Source organism: Anoplopoma fimbria, chromosome 19 (genome assembly GCF_027596085.1).
Source record: "Anoplopoma fimbria isolate UVic2021 breed Golden Eagle Sablefish chromosome 19, Afim_UVic_2022, whole genome shotgun sequence".
Taxonomy (NCBI): Eukaryota; Metazoa; Chordata; class Actinopteri; order Perciformes; family Anoplopomatidae; genus Anoplopoma; species Anoplopoma fimbria.
Genome location: NC_072467.1, coordinates 23,033,061 through 23,053,873, shown reverse-complemented (window position 1 = coordinate 23,053,873; position 20,813 = coordinate 23,033,061). Strand labels below are relative to the sequence as shown.

At 39.8% G+C, this 20,813-nt stretch overlaps 1 protein-coding gene across 1 annotated transcript; it reads left to right on the top strand.

Annotated features, from left to right (window-relative positions):
- Positions 1-855: 855 nt before the first annotated feature.
- On the top strand, positions 856-19,635 carry crabp1a (cellular retinoic acid binding protein 1a). The gene is made up of 4 exons (XM_054619186.1): positions 856-925; positions 4,755-4,933; positions 15,284-15,397; positions 19,585-19,635. Exons 1-4 carry the CDS (start codon positions 856-858, stop codon positions 19,633-19,635), a joined length of 414 nt encoding a protein of 137 aa, XP_054475161.1.
- Positions 19,636-20,813: the final 1,178 nt, after the last annotated feature.

Sequence of the window (20,813 nt, the reverse complement as noted above, 5' to 3'; positions counted from 1 at the left end):
ATTCGTATTAGTTGTTGCACTTATTGTATTCGTGCACTTATTCGTTTACTGCACTTATCCTATTCGTAGTAGTTTGTAGCACTTATTATGTTCGTATTAGTTTGTTGCAATTATTGTTTTCGTAGTAATTTGCCTCTGCACTGTACTTTTGCTCTGGTTTATGCTCTTAGATGCTTGTTTAAGAAAGGAGATGCACTTATGACTTCTGGTGACTAGTAGTTCTCTTGAATACCTATGTTGAATACACTTCCTGTAAGTCGCTTTGGATAAAAGCGTCTGCTAAATGACTGTAATGTAATGTAATGTAATGTAAAATAAATTGCTAATTCTTCGTTTCCTAAAAAAGTTTTTGGAATCATCATGCCGAAAGATGATCCCCAAAAATTGATTTTAAAGAAATGATTCATAATCAATTTTTTGAAAAATGAAAGCACGATAAATACTGTCTCAAAGAATGGATTTAGTCGCTTTGATCCCCAGAGGACGCAGACACGTCAGTCTTGCTCCACTGTATTAATGGGACAGAGCTTTCAGTGGGAGGGACCTCCGCTGACTCCCATTAAAAGACAGTAGCTATAAAGGAGCTAAAGACAAGATTGCAGCCAGCACACCGAGGGCACGCAGACGAAGAAAGGAGTGTGTGTGAAGAAAACTAAATAAATAAAAAGAAACACACTCGGGTGTAACAGTGTGTAACGAGAGGCAGAGCCCAGAGCAGAGGAGACAGGAGCACAGGGAAGGAGGAGGAGGGTGAGAAAGAGTCAAAGAGAGACAGAGGGAAGAGGGAGAGAGAGAAGCATCAGATCGTTGAACAGGTCCTTTCTGCAGCCGCTTCGGACTCAGCCTCACGCAGACATGCCTAACTTTGCCGGCACCTGGAAGATGAAGAGGAGTGAGAATTTTGATGAACTTCTCAAAACCTTGGGTAAGCCCTCTCCAGTCTTTTTCCTCCCTCTCTCCCCCCTGCTCCCCGTCCATAGCCAGCGCTACATCCCTGCATGAGGTTGACTATCCATCATGTCCATATAGAAAAAAGGCTTTTCTTGTTCTTGGAGAACGGCATGCATGACTTCCAACAACATCGTATTGTTTCGAAAGAAGCTCCCTGGGAAAAAGAACGCAGAGATGCTGCTGAAGGGAAATCCCTCGGCTTCTACAGGAGATATGAAACACTGGATGCTGAATTCCAGCCTAAACAGACGTGGTATTGTTACATGAAGAGAGGAGGGGGCCACAACATTATTCATGTTAAGCATTTAAGTAGGGCATGCATTAGCAATGCCAGGGGAGGTGTCTGGAGCCTAGCGCTTTTCTCTTGTGTCCTATCTTTTTTCATTCTTTTTTCACCCTTTTCTTAGTCTTAAGCGATGATTGTGATGGTTTAGATTTGGAACCAGTTTAACTGGGTCATTCAATTGTGTTGCGGCAGCTTCGTCACGCCGGCGCTGCTGAAACAGACGGGACACATCAAAAGGCTGTGTCTTTAGAATAATGTAGAAATCTTTAGGGAGAAGTCCCACTACCAGGAGCTGCTTCGACAACTCACCAAGAACTTCATAGACATGAACGGTTCCTGTTTTAGCACAATCTGGGAAAGTTAAATTGAAAAGTGAACAGTTTTGTACCTTGTTAAGCTGAAACAATTAAGAGTTTGTGCTTTGCTGCAGCACTTAACGGCACACATGGACGATTTCTTCATTATCTGATTGAACATTGAGCTTTAAAAGCCTTTTCTTTTTGGTTGCAATCTCTCTTTAAACACCCCCACCTGCTATTATACACTGCACCATTTTAATGCTTTAAAGTATAGTAACAACTCATCCAATGTTTATTGACTCAAATGTATCGCCTTCGTAGCCAAACCCTGGTGTACTGCAGCTTAGATTCTTTTGCCACAGATCTTAATAATATAAATAAGCCACACTGTTGCTCTAGGTGATATGTTTACACTTCATGATTAACCTGGGCACTGTAGTATATTTTAAATCAACCCCAAATACATTTTCCTGCTGTAGTTATTACCAAATGTGAATTAATCCACAGCTGAAAATAATCCCCAGAAAATGGACTAATTACTCCTGTTTGGGTTAAATTGTCTAAAAACTACAGTGCCCCTCTGTTTTGACACATAGCTAAACTTTAGTTTTTTTATGAAAGGAGTTATTTGTGACTTGTTATTAAATATTCACATCTTCAGTAGGAATGGATGGGTTTGGGGCTAAGTGTAGTATTACAGACTGGGTAAGGAAGTTGGAAAGTATTGAGAGACATTCTAAAGAAATGCTGATTTTGGTCTTTTCATGGGATTTGTTGAGCCTTATCCTTTAATCCAAAGTTCTCTTTAAGACCCTACAATCACTGAGGAATCCCTCAAAGACCATCATAAAACACATTTACTTAAATTTATAGAAACATTTTTCAGTTTTGATTATTTTTGAAGCACATAAAGACAAAAAAAATCCCCTCAACACCCAACACCCTTTCCTGTGTTTTAAAACAAGGTCCATAAGGAAGCTGTCCCTGGCACCTCGTCCATTCATGAACACATTAAACCACATCTGCTGCAGCCGATCACTCGTTCGTTCTTACATAAGGTCTCGGTCAATGTGGAGCTGCGATGGGCGGCTACAGTGGATTCCAGTGCTGCAGGGCCGCCACTTTCCATCAACATCCTAATAATTATTTAGTTGACTCTGAGGTTTCCCTACAGTAGGAGGGGATTGTTACATCTGGGCTGCAGATAGCAGAGTGAACACGCTGAGTTAACAGGGCTGTACGAGTTGATCAGACTCACAGTTTGCTAATTGAGAGCAGGCATGTGTGTCTCTATTAGATCAAAGAGTGTACACTTCATGTACAATTTTACTACTGAGTCAAAATGTGTCTTTCCTGAGTCAATGGGGACTGCACATTAAATACAAACTGCAGAAGATTGAATTTGAGCATTGGGATCAGTAGAAACTTAGACATTGTTGAAATAATCTTTACTTCCTAGGTTTCTGAGAGAGCATGGACTCCTTGCTATTGGCTGCTTGTAAAAATGGTGGTGGAAAAACTGAAGACAATTCTCATTTTGCATACTTCTTTTGACAAACATGAAGTATAAAAACTTCCAATATTTAAAATGTAAGCGAATGACATTTTGAGAACATGTCAGTTGTTCAGAAGAAAGGATACACTGCTTGGCTAACTGATGCTCATACATATTTAATGCTATAAAAACACAAATGGCGTGATCCCTCAGATCATGGGTGGGGTCGAGTGTAAGCTGTCAAATTCATTTGTTTTTATGCCTGGGAGTTGACCAAGCAACACCACAGTGGGTTTGGGTGAGGAGGATCTCACAGGACTAATTAGACCATGACAACTTTGCGTAATTAAATATTTGATCTTGTTTGCAAAGATATTAGCTTTGGCCGATGTTGGCAGGACACACGGCCAGATGGCCTTCCAGAGTGAAACCTGCCAATTTGTTGCCACACACAGGATCACCACTCTTATAGCTACCAGGCAAAAGGCGAGTCAGCGATGACCTGACCAGACATTCTCAAGAGTTCACAATTTTCTTCTGGACATGGTTGAATTATCTCTCACGCAGACATCATGGCCCAAATTCCACAGATTTTTCTCAATTTTGAGGAATAGTTGAGGTTTCTGTCAGAGCCAAAATCATTTATCAATTTTTTCCAATGAAACATTTACATTTCTTGTCATTCTTGGCTAAAATTTAGGCTCAGACATGTTCCTGGTCACCAAACACAGAAATACAAGCAGACCTGCAGCCAGCATGTGCCTTATATTTAAGGTCTAGAGACTGATAGAAGCTGGCATGAGGGCCTGGAGAGGTCGGAATCTGTTTGGGAGGTGGAGGGGTCCGAATAGAAAGACACACTGGAAGATGTTTTTGTGGAAATTTTAGCAACAACAGAACAAAAACAGGCCTTGTCTCTCTGTATCTTATTTTTGTGCAGATTTTTGTCACTTTATCATTGCACATTTTCTCGTATGTCTTAACTTTTCACTAGCTAACAGAGCTCAACCTTTAGCCTATTTCCCTCCTTTCTTCTACATCTGTCTCTCATGATTAAAGATGATGTAATGGGGTATTAAGCAGTCTATGACTCCTAATGACCTCCGTCTGTAGTCAGTAGATGCTCCTTTGATAGTCTCTACTGGACACAAATCATATGTTTAGTATATCAGCGGATCAATTAGAACAATCCTGAACCTGCATTTCTCAAAGTGGGAAAATATCATAATGCATACTACTGTTATTAAATATAATAACAATAATGTCTGTTTGGCTCATTTTCAACTTCAAACCAAGCCTGAAGAATTTGCAAAGTGCCACAAAAGTCAGCATGTTGTAATTTATTGAGTCATAATGATCAACTACCCTAAAACATCCCCAAGGACATTCATTTCAACCCAGTATCATGGAAGTTCGTGAAATAGGGACGATATTCAATCTGTTGGTTTGTGTCCAGGGACACAAATTGTCAGTTTTTTTTCGTGTCGCCAAGCACCAAAATAATGCCAATGAAGAGTCAATTGTTCCTGGATTTCTTGTCTGAAACCTAAGCCCAACCATGATGTTTTTTCTTAACTGCCGTGAGATTGTGTTGTTTATTTTGCACTGCAGCAATGAATCATCCCACTAAATTCCTCTTTAATATATGAATCTTGTTGAAATTATGACACTGGCCCATTTTTTCTCACTCTTGTGTTTACTGACTTGTGTTGATCCTGGTCAGGAGTGAACACCATGCTGAGGAAGGTGGCTGTGGCAGCGGCCTCCAACCCCCACGTGGAGATCCGTCAGGACGGCGACAAGTTCTACATCAAAACATCCACCACTGTGCGCACCACCGAGATCAACTTCCAGATCGGTGAAGAATATGATGAGGAGACCGTGGACGGACGAAAGTGCAAGGTAGTATTGAGAAAATAAGGTATTTGAAATATGGCACACTCATATTTAATTTGCTATGAATTCTGGTATAGAATTGGAGTAAAACTCACAGCTTAAAGCGCTGTACCAAAGGTTACGATGTTGTAACCCTAGTTCTGTAAGCACAGGCAGATATAGGTTACGCTCTCTTCCAATCACGAGAATGCAATAAGAAAAGTTCTCTCTGCAGCATTTCTTTGAAACATTTCTACCACTGCAAACGGTTGATGTCGCAGTCAATAGTGTGTATATAGTTTTATTAAGTCTTATTAAATGGCATTGAAGGGACTCACCTCACATGTAGGGAAAAATTGGGAGTCCCCTGAAGGTAAACGGATTGAGACTTGTATTATGGTTATGTTAGGGCTGTGATTGGGTTAAGTTTAGTTTATAGTTAAAGTCAAGGTAAGTCTCCATTGACTGAATACAAGTCAATGGAATGTCCTCTTAAATGTACAAAAAAAGGGTGTGTCAGTGTGTGTGTGTGTGTGTGTGTGTGTGTGTGAGGTTGTGTCTGTGCATTGTATTAAACAAGTTTCAGAGACAAAAAAAAAAATCTGTTAACTTTAAGTTAGGAAAGGCTTCCGAGACATTGATGGAGGTCAATACAATGTCTTCATAATGAAGCCAGTGTCTGTGTTAGAGAAGGTTTGAAATGTTAAAATTCCCTGCAGCACTTATATTCATCATGAAATATGAACACAATGATATATTCTAATCTTGTACAAACACTGAATAACTTTTTTCCAAGAGCAACACATTTGTTTCACCTCAACATTCAGATGATGTTAAAGTGATTTAATCTGTTTATGTATAAACAAACATCCCTTTAATCATATTATCTACAGATATGTAATTGAATGTGTCCTTAAAACTTTTCACATCATTTAGTATTCTCTGTGTGTTTGTATGTGTGTATTAAAGGTCTTCAAAGCTGCTCTGCGTGCTATTGTTGAAGAGAGTTGAATGAAAAATGAATACCTCGTTGCAGTTTCATCCATTGGTATCATCCTCACGTCTGTGCAGCTGGATTAAGGGCAGCTTGAGTCGGAGTGGATGAGAGTTTCTCTCTGAACCTCTTCAGGCCCTGAGGGGGATTTCTCACATCCTCATAGACAGTCAGAGCTCCTTCAAGGTTTGGAAAGTAGGCAGAGGACATTTATTCTTTAATTTTTTATTTTTCAGGAACATCAAGGTTTTCTAAATCCTTGGAACTCTCTTCAAATTCTGCTAAAATACTTGCAGTAACCAGCAAATTATAAACACAAAAGTTACATAAAAAGAGGATTTTTAAAATGGAAAAAATGAATACAGCAGCGACCTAAAGGCTGTACTCTGTTACATGTAATATGAGAAAACTGGTTTCTTTAGAGACATCTGATATGATCTCAACACCGAGGCATTTACGCCATCTGTGTAATAAATACAGTATATAGCTTGTATAAGAAGATAACAACGATAATAGCGAGGCAGATCAATTGTTGAACCTGATAATTTACGATCACATTCCCATTCCAAGAAGTCTTCTCTGTTATGATTTTCTGTCTTACTTGGTAAAATCTATTTCTTTATATGTTGGCCTCCTCGTGATATAACATGCTGTATATTGTAACATATTATGAGTCTTGAGGGAAGAACTAATCATACGTTTTTCCATGTTTCATCTTGATATCAATATCTCCTACTTTTAAAGCTGGTCCATGTGATGTATGCATTCAGATCACCCAACAATCTAATTGCACCCACACAATGTAGGAAGTCAGCACTCCAAGGTTGAAGAATTTAGAGACGAGACGCCACTGATTCACTTTAGGTAACGAGATGTTTTGGCATTAATGGTCCAGAGGCTGACATCTGTTTATTGCCCCGCTGCTTAGCAACCGGCGTCTGAAATGGAGAGAAAAAAACGTCTTGTTTGGCATCAGTGAGGACACACAGTGGGTAAACAACAATAACATGTCATCAAGTGTTATCTTCCCACACACATGGACCAAACATGATAGGAGCCATATATAAGTAGCAGTTTATGATCTGATAAATTTCAGTTCTTAATCATAGTTCACTCATTTTAAGTTGCATCATGCATCAATGGACCAACAATTTAAACAGAAAAAAGTCAGAGATAGTAGGTCTTACAGGTATTAAAATGTCATTATACTGGAATTACGGTTATCTAAATGTAAATAAAACTAAACTGCATGTTTAAGTGGTTTTAAAATATTTTTAAAATTGGAAAATTAACAAGATTCTTTTTTTTATCCTTATCAAAACAATTGATTACAATCTCGCAACGAGGGATAGATTTTGGTCTTTTATGAACCAGAATTTTATCACTTAGAAGTAATCATATACTCAATCATTAAAAACTGTCCAAGAGGGAGAAAATCCATAAAGTCTTTTTTCAATAGCTACCTTTAATAACATATGGAATTGAAGGGGGTACTTGCCTAATATGACTTGCACTCTAATGTGCAATTTTTGCAAAAAATGGATTGTTTCTTTGTGAGAAAAGAATCAGCATATAATCCATAGGTGGATATAGACAATGCCCTTGAGAACTAGAAGTTTGAGATAAGTATGCACTGCAATATGCTCATCCATCTGTATGTACACACTTTTCATAAAGAACAGGCTGCAGTGTAGCAGAGGAGATTTGCATAACACATGCAGGATGTGAATTGTTGACAGTCACAGTATAACTTGTCAAGTTTCTGTAACCGCTGGAGGAATTTGGGATTTTATGGATGAGATTAGTCATATGTTTAAAAACATGACTTATTTGCAAGTCAAAAAGCAATCCTTAGGCTTGAGCTAAATGTCCTTAAATATTCATATCAGCATTAATGTTTCGAAAAACTTAAAAATAAATATATATCCATTAAGGAAAATGTGTGTGAAAACTATATAGTGACATAGATATTCTCATATTATCACAATATAATTCTCAAATTTCCTTTGGTTGAAACAAAATTTTGCAGTAAATGTTTTACTCATAGAACAAACCTTACCCTTTACTTCTGTACGACTGATGCATTTTTATAAAAGCCTTACTTCTTTAATACCCGACAATACTGTTAATGTGATGTATTATGTAGGCTTATTGAAGAGTTTGAAGTAAAGGTAAAAAAACTAAAACAAAAAAACACATTTTCTCCAATTCTGACCTGTACAACTCATGATATCTGAGGTAGTTTGGTTTCTTAATAAAAAAGAACCCCACAATTTATGAGATGACAACTTTTCAACTGGATGGTTTCAGCAGCCACCCTGCTGAAGTGTCCTTGAGCTCTGTATCTCTAGGTGGCTGCTCTAACCACAGAAACAGTCTTTTTCCAAAGCTTCCCTTCCAGAAGGGCTGAAGAGTTTCTGGTTCTGAAATATAAAACAGAAAATCCACCATCCTGAAGAATTCTTTGGCAACAGAAAGCAGTGATATTCATGCTTGTGGAGAGGACATATTGCACATGGAAAGGGGAAAAATGTGTAATTGCATGCATGCACTACATTAATTCAACGGAATTCAGGCAAAAAGTCTGAGAAATTGGAGATAAGTATTTTCTGGTAAACCACATTACCCTTCTGGGTGTGAGTGCAGAATTCATTAAGGGTGGATTTATGTCCCACAGCTGTTAATTAAGATGCAAAGTTGCATCACATAATTTTGCAAAACAGCAATCAACAGCTGAAGTCGGAATTTCTTTTTTTTGTCTTTACCTTTTATATTATTGTAACAAAATGTTGCGGTCGAGGAGAGCAGACATGACCTATTTTCGATTCCAGGAGACAGTGTGGCTGCTTCTGTCTGTGCCCTGAGGCATGCTGGGTACTGGGCAGGGCTAGACGGCTCTCAGTGTGGTTTTATCGCCTCACAACGCCTCAAGTCGAGTCGTCATCACACATTTGCCACATCCACTTGTTTGAGCACCAGCATCGCAGAAGGTGTTAAGATGGTGACATGTTTGTCATTGTTCTGTCTCTGTACAGCAGTGCACTGGAGTTTGAGGTTCTATATTAAATTTTTGATGGCATTTTTCATAAATATTAGCCGTGTGCTTCTGTTTGTTGCATGGAGAGTGTGTATTTTTCCGAGTGATGGGCGTTTGTTTTCAGGATAACAAGCTGTCAGACAAAAGGGCTTCCGGTTCAATTGGACTGTGTTTTAGCAATATTGGGTTTTCAGAATAACGACCCGTTGGAACTATGGGTAGTCCCCATGATACAGGTGTTTGCACTGTTAGCTGCAAGCTGTCGCCATGTTGAGAGCCAATAGATATGTTCACAGTTTTACGTTTAGCACCTTTAAACTCGCTTTAGGCTTATTGTCCAAGCTTGACGTTGGTGCATCCTTAGTTGGTGGATATTTTTATTCACGTCAAAATTAAGGGCAGTATATATTTTTTTATTATATTCTCTATATCCTCTGTATAACACCTGTAATCTATTTCTGAATAAAAAAAATAAGTTTGTCCTTCCAGTGCTTAAAAAGTTGGTAAAATAAATGAAAGACTTTTTCAGCCAGTAGCTCTTGTGCCGAGTTCAATGCTATGTTCACATTGAGAGCGACACACCATCAGGCTACAAGATATTCTCAATACAAGCCTAATAGTTTGGCACACATAGCGAGCTGCATTACAGAGCTCATAGAAAACGTTTTCTTTTACTTTACTGTCTATTTTGTCTCTTTTTTTATGAAGAGGAAATGAAGGAGGTGTCTCTCAGCAACAAGCATATTGTGTTCCTGTGTGGCGATCATATGCACGAGTGAAGCTGAACCTGCAGGAGGCAGCGCCCACTGACACTGGCACATCTACCCGGAGGGGGAGGGGGGCAGTGTGGGGTGTTGGCGGACTCTCAGGTGGAGCCGTTGGCAGACGAACTCTGAGTGGGTTTTGGCTGAGGCCGGCTGCCCCTGTGGTTAAAGGGATTATACTCTGATCTGGGGCTGGCGGAGAAGAGAGGGCTGATTAACACCGCCACAAGGTTAAAAAGCTCCAGTTAATCTGGGTGAGTGCAGCGGGATCAGACGGCCTCCTCTCACTTTCAGGAGGAGACGGTGATAAGAGATTTCCTGTCAGTCTCAGACAACAGAGACAACAGAGAAACAGACACCAGACGGGCGTCGGTGCAGAATGAGGCGATTATGTTCCTGCTCTGATCGATGGAGGTGTTTAAGTGGAAGACAAACTTCAGTTTTTGCTGCTTTGTGCAGCTGAGGTTGAGGTTTTGAGAAATAAAACAGCATCTGTGGTGCAGCAGCAATTTCATCTGAACTCACAAGCTTAATTTCCCAGCACAGGACAAACCAAGTCACTTCTGGGCAGAAAGACAAATGGAGTCTTTTAACCCAGCTGGTTGCTATAGAGACACTCATCTGCCATAGGGCTAAAATGGAGAGCAGAGATGTTATGCATCCGATATAAAGCCTGTCAATAAAAATATTAGACTCAAGAAGCAGATGTAGCATCATTTAAAGAGTTTCATCACATTCTGATAAAGGTGCAAGGATCAGAAGCCATATTTACCCCTGACAGGTGATCCTATAATGTAATGGTGGAGGCAATATGCGAGCTGCAGCCTTGGAGAGGTTTGGAGTAAATGGATTAAAATGAGTATGTATTTCCAGGACGGGGAGGCTGAGAGTCGAGCATGATTTCTCTGCTTTTGACAGAGTGTCATTTAGCATGGAGAGGCAGGGACAGGCCTGGGGCGGATGACAGGCAAATAAAAAATCTGAGGAGAGAGTGGGAAGACTGATTACCCTGGAATGATTCAGATAAACCCTGATGGCAAAATATTGGGTTTTTGGATCTGCAGCCCCATTTGTAGAATCTGTGTCTCTTTAAACTCAAGGCTGAAATATTCTTTGACATTCAGTCTGCTCCTCAGGCACAAGTCTGTGACATCAATATATTTAAAGTTGATTTGGTAGCACCTGTGAATGCTGCCCAGTCTGTTTGGAAAAGATAGTTTCCAGAGTCGTGTTTAAAATGATTATGGATGCTTGAAAGAGGTTTTTCTCAATCACTGTTGGTACTTATACTAACAAAAAGTTATGCGCTATAATTCCTATTTAACCCACCTAACCGTGAACCAGGATATGCAGGGCTGCCTTTATGGAAGTCAGTTGACAAAGGGACAAAGTCTGCATAGTGTGAGGAGGTTGGGGTGGATGGATGGGTCCAACAAACACAGGACTTTCACAGAGGAGACTGAAACCAAAAGTCCTTGTAGACTTAGTTCAACATACTTTTGTAGCATAACTTACTTTCTTAACTTACGACACAGAAGTTACGTAATTAGCTTAGTTTTTTATATCCCAAACCTCACTCTTTTCCTAAACCAAACCAAGACGTTTTGTGGCCTAAACAGGTTTTCCACTGCAGAAGCTTGTGCAGTCACACTGATCACACTAGTTGCTGGATCTTCGTAGGAGAATGCTCGAAAAATAACTTTGCAGAAGATATCACATGAACGGTTTTCTGAGGCTACATTTATTAAGAGAGCTGGATTCTGCGTTGCCACTCAGCCTTGCTGCCAATTTTCCTCATTGGCTCTTTGTGGTAACCTGACTCAACAGATGGTTTGTTACACAGAACCATCTGAGAAGCCGTCCAAGCTTTTGATTGAGCCAGAGAAGCAAAATATGGGAAAATAATGAGAAGGAATCTGGTTAGAGCCACTGTAGAAAAGAAACTGCAACTATCACCAAGTGCAATAAGCTGAGACTTCTGTCAGTCTAGCAAACACGCACCAGAAAGTCCCATTAAGCCTTCTCTTTAAGGGAAAATATAAATAATAAAACATTTCACATGAAGTGGAACGACTAAATAGGACGATAACTTCTTATGGTAACCCATAATTCCAGAAGTTGTGACTTTTTGAATGGAGTTCTTTACTGTCATAAGGTGAGTTGTTTGATAAAGAGCATATTTTTGTCTTAAGTTTAAGGCATAAGATACTGAGAGTGGGAAAAGTGATGAGCAAACATTGACGTGAGAGAGGCAATGTGATCAAAGAATTACGATTCCAAGAGGGAGTGAGTGTGTTATTTTGGGCTCTGAAAGAAAAAAAAAGAAAAATCCAACGTAAAAACTTTAAACCAAGCAGAAAATTAGATTTTCCCCTCTATTTAGACACACTAGTTGTGTCTGATAAGCAATGGAAACTCTGTGAGAGACTGAAACAAAGCCGAAGGCAGCAGATGTTCTGATAAGTAGCCTTAAAAGCTAAAGAAAAAAAAACAGGACATGGTAAAAAAACAAAACCAATGCAGGATGAATTTGTCTTGGTCTCAAATGTGTGTGCACAAGCTCTGGTGTGTTATTTGGAAGAGAAAGACGATGTGTGAGAATTTGTCTGCGACTTAATGTGCAACAGGGAGAATGAGAGAAAATCCATCCGAGTCAGAGGCTGAGACGGATGCTAACTTTAAAATGGAGCCGTAGCTAATCGACTCTCTGGGTTCTGGCTTTATTAGGAGAAAAAAATAAATCGGAGGGAGAGCTGTAGAAAAGCCCTGCTGTTGTTCAGCTTGGCAAAGCCTGTGGACGGCAGCCTGCAGGGATCCATGATGGCTTTCCTTACCTTTGATATGGTGATTATCGTTTGCCTCTGAGAAACAGAGGCTGCTGATCTGCAGGGGTGCTTCACAAAATACAAAAATCGTACAAATTGCCTCACAAATTGTCTATGAGCAACACTACAAGCATGCAAGAGCATGCTCGGAAAACACGATGGTATCTCATTAAAGGCCGGTACAGATTTTACTTAAATTGAATTGGATTGAAGCAACCGCAGCTTTGATCAGTTCCAGGCTTTTGGAGTGAGATCACTATCTTAAGATGCTATGTTGAAAAGGGAAATGCAGCTGGCTTTATTGAGAGGAAAAACAAATATCAGCAGTGTGGGAAAATATGATCAGAGTGAGATAGCAACGTGAAGCCAACACTTGTGAAGAGTAAACAAATTTTTAGATTAAAGACTTGATTGGGAAATGTAACTCTAAAATAGCCTTTGAAGTCATGGTTTGATGTTTTGGGAATTAAGCATATTCAATTGAAGATTGGTGAAGATTGATAAAACTCTCATATCTGTGTATTAAATATGAAGCTACAGCTTTAAGAGCTTGCATAGCTTGGCATCAAGCAACTCTCACAAATTGGTTACTTAAACTCTTTTTTTTGCAGCCTACTGATCAAATAAAAGCCTTTGCAAACAAAAAGCCTTTTTTTTTGCAGCCTACTGATCAGATAAAAAAGTGTTCAACTGAAGGGCGGATTTTGTCAGAAATGGGACCAAGTCATTGTTTTGCAAGTCTCAAGTCGTTGCACTTAAGTCCCAAGTCAAAACAGTCTCAATCTAAAGTCCTAAACTTCGAGTTTCAAGTCCTAAACAAGTCACATTGCGCACTGCGTCTTGTAACTTGTTTGAATGCTGTCGGACTAGTTCAAACATAGTGGATCAATGAAGCAATGAATAGCGTTAACTAAAGAAATATATTGATTCATGGTTCACTTTTTAAACAACATACTTTTTATTATTTGGGCTTCGGGAAGGGTTTATTTAACTCAAAAGGCTCAAGTCCAAGTGAAGTCACGAGTCATTGGTGTTAAATTAAATATGAAGCTGTGGCCAGGAAATGTTTAGCCCAGCTAAATTCCAACAGTAACAAAATCTGCCCACCAGCACCTCTAAAGCTCACTAATTAAGTCATGTTTACACTTTGGTTTCCCAATTTAATTAATTAACAAGATATTGTGTTTTTCTGGTCTTCATGCCAGTCTAAACTACTACTACTACTAGAGTGGTATCAATCTCTTCACCGAACCCTTTGTAAGAAAGTGAATAAACTAATTACCCAAAATGTCCAACTGTTCCTCGAACAGACCAGCTTCTGTGTCAGTAGACAGTCGAGGTAATGAAATAAGAGCTCAGCTAATGGACCCTGAGCTGAACAAAATGATAAATTCTCTCCATTAACACAAATTAGCGCCACAGGGTCACCTTGGCCCTGCTCTTTTATGAATTATTCGCTCTCTGATAGGCGAACTGAGTCAGTTACTTTAGGAGAAATTAGCCCCGAAGTCTGACTAATCCTGTTGAAGTCATTTGAAATATTATTGAAGAGAATTAGCAGATGGAGACCTTGATCAACCAAAGAGCTAAGAGGCTTTTATAGTATTAAATAGCTTTGTTCATTGAGGGCTGGCGATGGATGAATGAGCACGGGACGGATGTCATGCTAAAGTAAGCTGTGAAATATATGGCCCAAAAATATTTGGACATTATATATGATTATTGAACAAATCACTCATAAACCGTGAGAATTAATCTTCTTTCTTTAAGGACCTGGCTTTGTCTTTAATCTCTTTGTATTTGATAGCATTAACTTTTCCCTTCGTTGAACCCCTTTGATTGGACCTAAAAAGCCAAACTCAACCCACGAAAAACAGACCCAGACCAAAAGTGAACAAAAGTATGTGGACATAGTGATGCAAACATGCATCCGATTGGATGAATGCACCACAACGTCTGTTCAAAAAAACCTTTGTTATGATGTCTAGATGCAATTTGTGTCAGCTATGGAAAACTACTTAAAAATAGTATATATAAATATAGTATGAATCAACAAGGCGCATGTGACAGAAATACAGTGGTCCTTAAATGCTTCTCAGAGGACTTTATAACTTTATAATGTAGTTAAATCTGCTATAATCAATATTTTTATATCAACAATGGATCACATTATTTCCTGTATGAGTTTGTCTCCACCTGATGAACATAAATCTAATATTCACGCTCTTTTAGCTCAGTTTTTGGTCTCCACCTATTCTATCTGTCCAGTTAGCTCCTAAAATGCTCCGCTGTTTTTATCATCTAGTCTCTAACTGTGTCTGTATTTTGTTTGCTGCTAAGCAGGTAGTATTTTAAGGGCTTTTTCTCAGATAACAGCTACCTGCTGCAGTAAAGTTACAATGAAAATGACAAAAACACGCCATTTAAAGCCGAGAGGAGCTGCGAGATTAGGTGATAATTGACAACATTCATTTTTCACATTGTCACTTTGGTTTCACGTTGTCATGCGTTACTTAATCATATTAAAAATGTTGATTATAGCTGCCCTAACTTCTCACCTCGATGCAGTGGTGTGGAAGTGTACTCCAGGATATTCCTTCCACTGTGACATCACTGTTTTCTGACCACACCAATCAGTGACGCTGGCATAACGTTTGCCATTAAGTGACCCTTTAATGTTACGCCTTGTTAATGTGTTTATACCTTCACTGAAACCATCACACTGACCTTCCCACCTTGTGGCCCCTCCCCCTGCAGAGCCTCGCCACCTGGGTGTCGGAGAACAAGATGTACTGCAAGCAGACTCTGGTGGACGGCGACGGCCCCAAAACCTACTGGACCCGAGAGCTCAACGGCGATGAGCTCATACTGGTGAGCGCACGGCAATGACTCATCATCTCACTGAAAGCTTCTTAATAGATTACTGCTAAGGAAAGAAAAAAAAAGTCATTATTTGCAAAGACAAACGCTCTGGAGTTCAGGTGATTAATGAACTCTCTTTTCAGGTTTCAAAGAGTTATTCTCGGTACAGAGAGAATGCTATCTGATGGGTAGCTCATCTGTATGGTTTGTCCGTTACGTGGCTCGTTCTCATGGAGACTCGAAAGACATCAGGTGCACGCATGAAGATGGGTTTTTTTCAAGCAGCTAGTGTACTCTGCTTGAGAAATAGTTAATGAAACCAGGCAGGGAGTGTATGAAGTCACCCTGGAGATTCATCCGTAAAGGAAATGAGAGAGGCCGTTTCCCAAGGAGCCATGCTTTCATCCACCCTGTGGAGAGATGTTGAAAGGAGAACAAGAGGAGCTGCTACGCTGACATTGCAGTAATACCCCCCTGTATTTAGCCAGATTAATATGGGCAAAAAGTCAATGGGTTTAAAGCCCCTCGAACGATGTGTAGGGGAGCCGTCCAAGACCAATGGACTGGACGAACAGTTCTCAGGGACTAAAACAGCTTCTCTCTCTGAGCGTTCAACGCTCCCACGCTCTGATTTGTTGTTCCTTGAGTATTTGTAAGAAGAACGTCCAAAAGGCAGAAGCTTGAAGAAACAACATAGAGGGTTTGGATGAAGGCTCTGAAAGAGTAATCACAGGATGTTTGATTAGCTTTACATTAGAAGCAAGTATTGGGAAGAATCAAATTAAATATTTGAGGTGCATAATTGCGGTGTACAAAAGGGATTTAAATCGAATCCTTTGCATTTTAATCAGACCACTTAAAAGCGGGCGGGCTTAGAGTTTAGCGCGATACGGAGTCACAGAGGACCTTCCATGTTACTTAAAGTACAACACAGTCTCACAGCAGTTTTTGAAATCGTCACAAAATAAAAATTATTGTTTTCGTGTTCATGGACACGAATTGTGGGGTTCAGAACGACTTTCTTTTCGTGACGACTTAGTTTTAGGCAACAAAACCACTTTGTTAATTTAAGGACAAACCTCATGGTTGGGCTTAGGACTCTAAGATTAAGGCAACAACGAGGTGTCAAACACCGGTCTCCTGGTTGACAGTCTTGGTTGTTGATTAATAAGCACGTCACTTGCTCCAACTGTTGCTTAGTCACGTTGATGCATTTGATTTGTGTCTCCACCACGAATAACGCTACTTATTGACTCTCCATTGGCATTATTTTCCAGTGCCACGAAACAATAAATTTCGTCACTATTTCACAAACTTCCATGACACTAGGCTGTCATATTTAGTTTTACAGGAAGAAAAGATGATTGGATTTTGTCATATTTTAGAATATAATGCACAAGATCGCATTAAATGTGATCTAAAAAGGGTTAAAAATGCATATTTTTTATTCATCTTGACTTTAAATAGAATCTCAATACTCGACCAGAAGCTCTTCATTATTCAGAAGAAGCCAGAACATATTAAATCTTTTCCAATGTTTGGGTTATGAAAGCAGAATGTGTCACTGCGTCTGCCCCTCTGGTGACACTTTGGCCCGGCTTCCCTGGAGGAGCTGAAGCGTTCATGCACTAATGGAGATTGATCTGGCAGAGTTGTGACAGCATCTGTGTTCCTCTGCTCTTCTCACCTCAGTCCTCCCTGCTGTCACACCATCGTACAACCTGCAGATGAACTTTGTTTACAGTGCAGCTTGTAAAGCCTCAAATTTTTGACATTTTCTAATCAGTGTTAACAGCGAGAAAGCCACACAGAGCCACATTTTTCCATCACATAGTCAGGTTTACAGTTGAGATATTGGAAAATGGTATGAGATTGGTTCTCAGTGCACGCATCTTCTTTTTGTTACCACGACAACACTAACAAGTAAATCTTATCATCATTCACCTGAGACCGCTGGCCCAACTTTGGTGCCACAGCAGCTTGATAGTGTGTTCAAGCATGAACGACAGAACGAGAAGAAACAACTGCAGAAAAAAGTGAATTACCAATTTGATTGGAGAAGTGAAAGTCAAACTTTCAACCCTGTCTCCTCGAAATGACGTTTCTACATCTCTAAATTGTTTCCCAATTAATGGTAATTAGGTGGCAAACATATATAATTGGTGCCTGGATTATGTTCATGGGCATCGATTCCAGTTAAAAGTAGATGTACAACGTGTTTGATTTTGTTAAGACTTGTACTGAGGCTAAAAATAGTCTACACCTAGCTGTGAGGAAATTAGAGCATTTACATATGAAATAACATAAAAGAAAATGTACTTTCTTGATATTTTGCTCTCTAAACTGCAACATGCAATATTTTCTGTCAATACTAGACTTAGTTTGGATTTACATGTGAAATATGAAATCTCATAAAATACTCTGCTAGATGTTCAAACAAATCATTCAACCAAATATCTTGTCATTCGTTGGAAGGAAATGGCATCATAGCTCAAAACACCTGCTCATAAACTGTCATGCCTATTAGAGTAAAAAACTAAAGCAAATGCAAATTCTGGATCATTAAAATCCTGGAAAGATTCGAAGCCTCTCTTTAGGAAAAAAGACACGAGTCATCTTTGCACCCAGACAACCTCTTTGTTTTGAGACAAGCAAGTGGAAAAACCAAAACAAACACTGTCTGAATATGAATCATATCTATCTGTTTCCAAAAAAAAAAAGCCTCCAGACACAGAGACAACCCAACAATTGCAGAGTGTCAAGACTCAAAGGAGGACTAGCGATCATAAAGCAGTGCTCTGATTGTCTGTGGCAGTTCGCACTGTAAGTGGGGCACATTTCCATACGATTTGCATGATCCGTGTAATTGGTTTAGTCTGAAATCATTTTAAGGGCAAAGTCATGTGGATTTTCTTCGGCTAGATCATCCTGGAATAAAACGAAGGGAAAAAAAATGACGGCACATCAGAGGGTTGGGCTCAATCACGTCAAGCTTGTGCATTCAAGGGACGCATGAATCCGTAACGAAGCAGTTTCTTTTGGTTTCATCATCAACAGTTTGCAGTATGACCTACATTAACAGCCATCATTTTGACTGTGATGTTGTGACACACATCATTTGCTCATAGAATTTCCTTGACATTATGAGATCACTCATGCTACAAACAATATGGTAATTCTGTCATAACCAAACAGTCTTTAACCAATTTATGTTCTTTTGTGGGCTAAGACTCGTGAGGTCCAGTGTGCCTGAAACAAACTAGTTTGTACGCTGGTCATTCAGGCCACGTCTAAAGGAAAAAGTGTTTAAACTTTATGCAAATGAGCACACACACTGCCTCACTAAACTCTCTCCAAAAATGTTTTTGCATGCCATTGTAGTCTTCACATGATATTTAGTACAAATGGGGATATAGACGTACACTTGGAGGATCTCTACTCAAAGGCATTCATTGACACACACAAAGTGACAGAATGAAAAGAAGAGAGCTTGAGGGAAAAGTTAAAATCCTGCCTTGTCTTCCCTCCACACAGCTGGTCAATCACTGCGTCAAGTTGGTGTGGGTGTTGGATTATTGGCTTTGGAAAAGTAACCTTTAGAAATTGTCAGATGAAGCCTCCCCATCCCCAATTCAGACGTAGGTGGGGACAGTTTCAAACCCTGTAAGCAGTCGTTCAGACCGAAATCAACCACCAACGTACCTTGCATTGGAGTTTAAACAAAGTGAGGAGCTGCGTTGGTAGTCGTGTGTTGTCTCAGGTACCGGTGGGACATGAAAAACAATCCAGGAAGTCCATTTTGTGTAACAGATTTGTCAATGGTTTATAATACTCTTACACAGGATTTTACAACCCTGGAGAGTTAACACAGGGGCAATCGTTTCATCACGACGATTGTGAAGTAAACGGTAGAAATATAGAGTTCCAATCACAAAGTAATCCACCATGTGCTCTTGCATGTATTTGATTGGCAAATGTCGAGCCTGGTTCAACTATTTTGCCGACGCCCCCTGTGTTGGCATCCCTGCTGCGTCTACAAATGCAGCCTTAAACCATCTGACAAGTTCTCCAGTTGCATCATTGCTGTCACATGGGTTTGTTGAATTAAAATACGAAGCTAATTCAACATTTTCTGCCAGCTGACTGTGAGGGCTGCTCATGTCTAAAACACACAATCATCCTTTTGTTTCCTCCAGACTTTCGGGGCAGACGACGTCGTGTGCACACGGATTTACGTCCGGGAATGAAGCTCCTCAACATTCATCAGGACAAGACGGACGCCCAGTTGGACCGCAACAACTCGTTTACCCCAACATCACTCTGTCATGCTAACATGCGCTAACGCTTTTGCAAAGTATCCTGTGTAATCATCTCAGCATCAGTCTGCATAGTCTCCACAAACAATAGCAACGTCTCTGTAATCTGGTTATGTGTAGTGAGTGTTGTGTCTGCGGTTCAGTGTCCATATCTGCAACCCTGGTGTCAGCTGTGTACGTAGCATTTAGTCATCAGTTGCATTGATAAAGTATTCATGTTCGATGACAGGAAACAATAAAAACACGGAACAAACGGTATGAGAGCCTCCTCCTTTTTGATCATATGCTTAAAGATACGCTATGGAGTTATCCTATAAACAGACATGTGTTCACATTCAGTGTTTCCAGACAAACAAACACAATAAACACATTTCCTTTGCGCAAAGCCACTTTAAAAAAATCATTTTAAGAATCTGCATTACTTACATCAGCTTGCAGTCTTCGTCTTTGCCTCCTTTGATTGATACAGTGTCATAATTCCTTACATATTACTGCCACCAGCATTCAACCGGTGTAATAACATGGCATGCATGCATTGCTCCAAGGCACCACTAGCGGTCAAAAACTCCACAGAGCACCTTTAAATAAACGCCAATTTAATTCTTTACTTTGGAAACGCAAGTTAACAAAACAATGTCACTGTGGGTCCATTTAGTAGTTGCTCTGGAGATTTTGATCAAATCACATGGTCTTCAGCAGCAGATTTTCCACTTTTTTGTCAGTTCTCTCTCTGATAAATAGTGATGACATGTTGCTTTTTCTGCATCCTGTGCCTCAGTGATGCAAAGTGGCACTGTAGTACCTTCGCTATATATCACAGCTGTGTGTGGTCACAAGTACAACAAAGCACATTTGACCACACTCAGCTGTGACGTTGGGTGTGGTTCCAGGTTCAACAGCCTATGCTTTTCCCCCCATTGCTGAGACAAAATGGACAAGGCAGCAAAGTTCCAGAGCAGCTATTAAATGGAGACATACAGTAAGGTGGTGTGGTTTTTACAACAAAGATGTATTCATGCATTGTTTACAAACAACTTCAGAGTGAAGATATAGTCATATTTCATCTTTTAAATATTACCTATTCGCTCTTCAGCAGAGGGTAACCTGTG